The 7,500-nt window shown below is 42.8% G+C and overlaps 1 protein-coding gene across 1 annotated transcript in view; it reads right to left on the bottom strand.

Annotated features, from left to right (window-relative positions):
- Positions 1 to 6,193: 6,193 nt before the first annotated feature.
- Positions 6,194 to 7,500, bottom strand: part of LOC138969345 (large ribosomal subunit protein bL28m-like) — a 100,055-nt gene continuing 98,748 nt past the window's right edge. The window contains exon 8 of the mRNA XM_070342120.1: positions 6,194 to 6,488. Within this exon, the coding sequence (XP_070198221.1) occupies positions 6,440 to 6,488 (49 nt within the window). The 3' untranslated portion in view covers positions 6,194 to 6,439. The remainder of the gene's footprint in view (positions 6,489 to 7,500) is intronic.

Below are 7,500 nucleotides of genomic sequence, written 5' to 3'. Positions count from 1 at the left end.
GTCCATTATTCATCTGTCATTTTCTGGTCAGTTTTGCCTATCTCACCGGTCATCAAACGTCGAAACCTTAAAAATTCGATTTTCTGCATCCAGCTAATCTACTGGAAATAGATGCGTTGAAATATGGGGTCAAAAGGTGCAGGCGGAAGAGGTGCCTTTGCAACCAGGTATAATCTAGTTGGGGGTAACAGGTACGAGCAGGGCCATTTGTCTTTACCTTAAACAGGTTGCAAAGCGGCAATCTTGAAGGAAAGGCACGCGCACATCTGTTGTCCACACGAACCTCTCGGAAATTGTTCCATTTCCTAATCAAACCAAAAATCACACGAAGGAAAGCGTGGACCAGACGGCAAGTGTTGCGTCCCTTGGAGATGCGCAGGTTTTCAAATGACACGCCTTGCGCTTTAGAATTTAGTCCCCCTATGGTCCCCGCCTACTGCGCCTCCCAACATGGCGCCATGAATTCCTGTCGAAGCAGACGACATTAATTACGTTCAGTTTGCCGCGTCCAATTGTTCAACATGCCGATTGGCCGCATCGTTTAAATATGTCGTCTGCTGTCGCTTTCAAACAGAGGGAGGGGGGGCGGGGCGGCATTTTTCTATGCCCTAAATTTAAAATTGCAAAGTTGATGGACGATTTCTGTACGTTTTTGGTCTTTCTTTCTTTAGTTGGTGTTTAACGTCGTTTTCAACCGTTCAAGGTTATATCGCGACGGGGAAAGGGGGGAGATGGGATAGAGCCACTTGTCAATTGTTTCTTGTTCACAAAAGCACTAATAAAAAAAATTGCTCCAGGGGCTTGCAACGTAGTACAATATATGACCTTACTGGGAGAATGCAAGTTTCCAGTACAAAGGACTTAACATTTCTTACATACTGCTTGACTAAAATCTTTACAAACATTGACTATATTCTTTACAAGAAACACTTAACAAGGGTAAAAGGAGAAACAGAATCCGTTAGTCGCCTCTTACGACATGCTGGGGAGCATCGGGTAAATTCTTCCCCCGAACCCGCGGGTCTCTTTTGACAGAAACGATTGTCTTGTCTCGCGCTGGTGCTTCCTATTAGCAGAGCCAATGTTGAAAGGTGTCACCGCCTACTTCAGTCTGACAAAAATCTGTTCTTCTGTAACTGCATGGAGAGGTCAGGGTGAATGCAAGTGACAGTGTTTCTCCCCACCTGAAAGAAAATCTGGCTAGACTTAGCCATCGCTGTGAACACTAATGGTGTCAACGAATTCAAACGTATTCTCCCGTCTGAATGACCATTAAGCGTGAGGCGAGTGTTGAAACAAGTAGGGAGGGAATCTTTGTATCGATCGTATCTGCGTTTTTCTCTGTATGTTCTTATTACTGCTTTCACTCTGTTCCTACCGTTACGCCGCTTGTTCTTTCTTGCAAGATTGGTTGGTTGGTTGGTTGGTTGGTTGGTTGGTTGTTGGTTGGTTGGTTGGTTTTTCATGTCCCTTCAACGTGCTTTGCTGTTCGGGATAGATTCTTCTTCTTCTTGTTCTTGTTCTTCTTGTTCTTGTTCTTCTTCTTTCTTTCTTTCTTTATTTGGTGTTTGACGTCGTTTTCAACCGTTCAAGGTTATATCGCGACGGGGAAAGGGGGAGAGATGGGATAGAGCCACTTGTTAATTGTTTCTTGTTCACATTCTTCTTCTTCTTTTTCTTCTTCTTCTTCTTCTTCTTCTTCTTCTTCTTTGTTCATGGGCTTAGACTCCCACGTTCACTCATGTTTTTAGCACGAGTGGATTTTTACGTGTACCCCGCCATTCAGGCAGCATACGCCGATTTCGGGGGAGGCATGCTGGGTATTTTCGTGTTTCTATAACCCACCGAACTCTGACATGGATTATAGGATCTTTTCCTTGCGCACTTGGTCTTGTGCTTGCGTGTACACACGAAGGGGGTTAAGTCACTAGCAGGTCTGCACATACGTTTGTTACGCGTGATTGTTCTGAAAAGTGACTATTACATGATTGTTCTGAAAGTCTACTATTTATTTCATCGTAATCATGTAAGCCCTCATACGTGATTGTTCTGAAAGCTTACTAATTTACAGGATTGTTCTGAAACTCTACTAAAGGTAAACTTTCTTCACCCGTGAAATGTAGTCAGATATGGAACAATATGTATACCCCTGCCCAACGAAGTGTGTTTGAGTTGATCGTCTTCTGTGTGCGCGACAGCTTCAGATGTGTGTTTGAGTTGATCGTCTCTCCACTCCCTTTTTGGCTCACGAAGTGTAGCCTATGCGATCGTAACTTTGTCTGTCTGTGCGTTTGTGCGTTTGTGCGTGTGTGTGTGCGTGTGTGTGTGTGTTTGTGCGTGTGTATGTCTGTGGTAGAAACTTTAACATTTCCGAGTCTATGTGTGAGTGGTTATCCAAGACTATGGATAAAGCTCGCATAAGATTACGTCACGGTCAAAAGTGTTTGACGTCAATTAATGCATCATGACGGCATGCCTCCCTGTAGTCTTTCTCTCTCGCGTGGTGTGTGTGGTCTCGGTCATTGTTATTTTGAGCGGGCCGAGACTATTTGGCAGTCGTGTCCCTGTAAGTAGGCTACATGCAGACAGACAGATCTAGATCTAGTGTCTCTCTTTCTTGCACAGTGTCACCTAAGCTTACTGTGTGTGTGGGTGTGTATGTGTGACGGAGTGATTGAGTTTGTGTTACTGTTTGTCGATTTCTTACGTGAGCCTTGATGGCTTCGCCTCTTGTTTTTTTAGGTGTAGGGGGTTGGGGAGGTTTGTTCATATCAACAAACCATTTGAATAATTCATATAAAAAATTCTGGTGGTTGCTGTGTAATAAAAAAAACCAAGTGTCACTGAAAACAGAGATGTGCTAATAAATTTAGCTTTCATGTGTGTGTATGTGTGGTGTGTGTGTGCGTATGTACTCAGTGCACTGGCGTCGGAAACTGGGGGTGGGGGGGCAGCTGCTGTTCCTGGGGTGGGGGGGGGGGAGGGGCAAACATGTCTTGGCCTAGTGGTAAGGCGTCCGCCCCGTGATCGGGAGGTCGTGGGTTCGAACCCCGGCCGGGTCATACCAAAGACTTTAAAATTGGCAATCTAGTGGCTGCTCCGCCTGGTGTCTGGCATTATGGGGTTAGTGCTAGGACTGGTTGGTCCGGTGTCAGAATAATGTGACTGGGTGAGACATGAAGCCTGTGCTGCGACTTCTGTCTTGTGTGTGGCGCACGTTATATGTCAAAGCAGCACTGCCCTGATATGGCCCTTCGTGGTCGACTGGGCGTTAAGCAAACAAACAAACAAAAAATGCCATACGATACCAGCACAGCAGTGCTGCCGTGATAGTGCAGCGTACACTAACAATACACCAACTGTTAATAGCAATTTGAGCTACAATACACCCAGTTTTTTTTACAGCCAACATAGTAGCTGCATGATAGCCCAGCAAGGTAAATATGTTTGGAAGATAATTCCCAAACCTGTATCCGAAAATCAAAGTTATCGAAGGATACACGGATCAGTATAACAGCAGTCTTTTTAGTAAACAAGTTTGATTTGATCTCTGATAGGGCTGGGATGTAGCTCAGTCGGTAGCGCGCTGGATTTGTATTTAGTTGGCCGCTGTCAGCGTGAGTTCGTCCCCACGTTCGGCGAGAGAGTCAACTTTGTGTGCAGACTCTCCTCGGTGTCCGAACACCCCCCGTGTGTACACGCAAGCACAATCCCAAGTGCGCACGAAAAAGATCCTGTAATCCATGTCAGAGTTCGGTGGGTTATAGAAACACGAAAATACCCAGCATGCTTCCTCCGAAAACGGCGTATGGCTGCCTAAATGGCGGGGTAAAAAACGGTCATACACGTAAATTTCCACTCGTGCAAAAAACACGAGTGTACGTGGAAGTTTCAGCCCACGAACGCAGAAGAAGAAGAAGAAGATCTCTGATAAAAGGTATCACTTAGATCATTCTAAATCTAAAGAAGAGACGAACAAACATATCTCAAACAATGATGTATACTTGGAGTACTGCAATTTTATCGGCCTTCGCCTACGATCGAACCTTCAGATATGTTGTGGTCTCGCAGCGTTCCGGTCCTGCTCTTTTGAAGTGAACAAACAAGAAGGCAAATCCCAACATGTGTATTCTGTAGCCAATACCTCGCCGCCTTGATAACTAAAGCAAAGCTCAACGAAACGTTTGTACAACATCGTAGAGGATGTGTGTTGATAAGCTTGCGCGAAAAGAGGACGAGAGAACAATAGACCTTTTCGGTATCTGAGCAGCTCTCGCGAGACACGTTGTTTGTTATGCTTTGAACGTCGCGAGAACTTCGAACCTCGGCTTTCGCAGCTCGCGCGAGATCGCTGTACCACATGCTTTGCTATGCTCTGAAGTTTGCGAAAGCTTACGAGAGCTTGGAATACCGATATCGATAGGGTCTATTCGGTTAGATCACTAAAACCAACATGTCTTAATTCCGCCAATGGTGAAGTTTTACCTCGAATGAAATTGAAGACTTTACCCAGTCAACAAGCAAGGATTATGGCTTGTAAGATTCGCTTTCCTGGTTGGTGATATGATAACAATGGAAAAGATAAATTGCACAGCGCTGTGTTACTCACGATCTGGGATCAAAGAGTCGGCTTCTCCTTCGCACCAGAAATATTTCTGGAACAGGTTACCAAGGATATGCGAACTTGACATACACTCGTTTTACATCCCCGAGAAAATTCTGATCTAAGGTATACCAGACTGCCAGTTTGGGCAAAAGGTTATTTATTGATTATCATGATTCCCATTCTCAGTTTCAGCAAGTACTGTAATCCTCTTTTGGACATTTTAGAAGCAATGATATACTCCGGAAACATTTCAAATGTTAAGATACTTTCTTTTTGGCTCACGAAGTGTAGCCTATGCGATCGTAACTTTGTCTGTCTGTGCGTTTGTGCGTGTGTGTGTGCGTGTGTGTGTGTGTGTGTGTGTTTGTGCGTGTGTATGTCTGTGGTAGAAACTTTAACATTTCCGAGTCTATGTGTGAGTGGTTATCCAAGACTATGGATAAAGCTCGCATAAGATTACGTCACGGTCAAAAGTGTTTGACGTCAATTAATGCATCATGACGGCATGCCTCCCTGTAGTCTTTCTCTCTCGCGTGGTGTGTGTGGTCTCGTTTTTGTAAGTGATAACCCAACTTGTCAGTGCGGATATCAAAATGAAAATGTTGAACATTATTTATTATTTTGTAGTAATTACGATGATGTCCGAAGACTAACTATACACACATTACCGAATGATCATCAAAATGTACTATGTTTATTGTTTGGTCTGCCAAACCTACGTTTTACCGAAAACATTGAAATATTCGAAAAGGTACATAGCTTTATAAGGTTAAGTGATAGATTTTGATTACCCTGTGGTCACCATGTCAATGATCCAGTATTTGATTATTGGCAGATCATGCTGTTTTACGTTTTTACTGAAGGTCAAGTTTTGAGTAAATCTTTTTATTAAAGGTTTTTCTGTGTATTCACATGACTAACCTCAGCTTAATTAGTTTGTACGACAATGTAAATGAAATGTTTGCTGCTGCAGTAGCATTGATCTAGCAAGCCTGTGAAAGTCTCTCGTCGTCTCTCTGACACCCCCCCCCCCCCCACCCTCCTCCCCCGGGATCTCCCCGATATTGCAGTCCTTCCCGTCCTCTGTCACATCCTCTAATTATTTTGCTGCATTTTTTTCCTCTTTTTGAGTGTGTGTGTAAAATTGTATCTTGTCTGTCTTGCGTTCTCATAAGGGTATAAGTGATTCTATGACCTTGACACAACGTGAAATAACAATTCCTATCTAGAAGTACATATTTATAACCACACTTATAAGCTTAGCTTGTTGTGTGGCCACAAATGTTTATATCGTATATACAAGCCACCCTGTATTTCATTAATAAAATCTTGTTTTAAAAAAAAACCTTCATCAATCTAAATTCTCATAGGGAAATGGTGTAATCGTTCTGCTCTTTGTTCATGCGGCTAAAAGCATGAGAAAAAAATGAATGGCGGTCATAAGATTCATAATTCTGGGATACTTTATGAACACAACTCTGCCCGTACATGACACACACACACACACACATACACACACACACACCACACACACACACACACACACACACACACACACACACACACACAAACACGAAAGTATCAGAATCTTGTTCAAAACCTTTATTTCGATTCAGGCATTTGATGTCAAAAAATGGGTCTCGCCTGTTAGAAAGATAAGCACTGTGCATGGTAGGAACGATGAATTATGTTTTGAAACACACAGTTCAAGTCGCTTCTGCAACGGTACATCACGCATGTTCACTAGTCAGGCATAAAAACACAGGATTGAAACCGATGAAAATGGAAATGAAGTACGAGGGGTTGACCACAAGGAATGAAGACAGACTAGAGTCAGGACTTGGCAGGCTTCTTGCCAAAAGGGTTCAGCTTGCCAAGGTAGCTGGAAAGAAAATTGAAGACTTTTAGTACGCCCCCCAAAGTAAAAAGTCATATTGACAAAGTCAAAACATGTTTGTTTATTTGGTGTCGTCGTTTTCAACCACGAAGGGTTATATCGCGAGGAAGTCAAAACATGTTTCCTTGATGCGAACCTTGTTTACTTCCCAACTTATATACATACACGTTAAAAGTAATACTGATTGATTCTGCAATGCATAAACACAAATCTGTATTTTTCCGCGCTGGCTTGCACAATGAGTACAAGTTACTTCCTAAAACGGCTTTCTCTCCCTCCCTCTCTCTCTCTCCCTCTCCCTCTCTCTCTCTCTCTCTCTCTCTCTCTCTCTTTACCCTATTTGTATAAAATATAATTAAAGATTATCAAGATAAGTGTTGAAGCTATCACTTGTTCGCCATGTTTTGCTATCTGAATGTGTATTGATTATAAGTTCAAAAACGTGTCCATAAGCAATCTGCTTGTTAACGTTCTCAATGTTGTTATTGTTTGAAACGTGTGTATGAGAATTTGAATAAACACGCTTAAACCAAAACGGCTTTTTAGCGGTATTGTGATCGTAACATGGTTTATAATGCTTATTTAGAACGTGTTCATCCCCATTTTGCTAAATATTAACAGCTATTGTGTTTTCAGCGTAGCAATAGGGTCCGATATTTAGACGAGACAAGTATAATGCCGACGAGTCGCATTATACTTGTTCGAGTCTAAATATCGGACCCTATTGCTACGCTGAAAACACAATAGCGATTATATAGCTGTTATGACCTTGATTTGTTGTTCCAAACTTACAAAATGACAGTTTTTGCGTCGATGCGTTTTGATAGCAGACAAACTTCTTACGCGCATCATGTTCGCGCAGACATGCACACCGCTACACGCTTTCTGACTTTGGAAGAAAAACTGACTAAAAGTGCATTCGATTTCACAACATAGTTGTTGAAACAGCTTTTTAAGTTGTCAGTGTATGCTGTTGTCGATAGAAACATCGCCGTGG

The sequence above is a fragment of the Littorina saxatilis genome, linkage group LG6, assembly GCF_037325665.1.
Source record: "Littorina saxatilis isolate snail1 linkage group LG6, US_GU_Lsax_2.0, whole genome shotgun sequence".
Classification (NCBI taxonomy): Eukaryota; Metazoa; Mollusca; class Gastropoda; order Littorinimorpha; family Littorinidae; genus Littorina; species Littorina saxatilis.
Note: the sequence above shows the minus strand (reverse complement) of the source record. Positions and strands in the feature narration are given on the sequence as shown.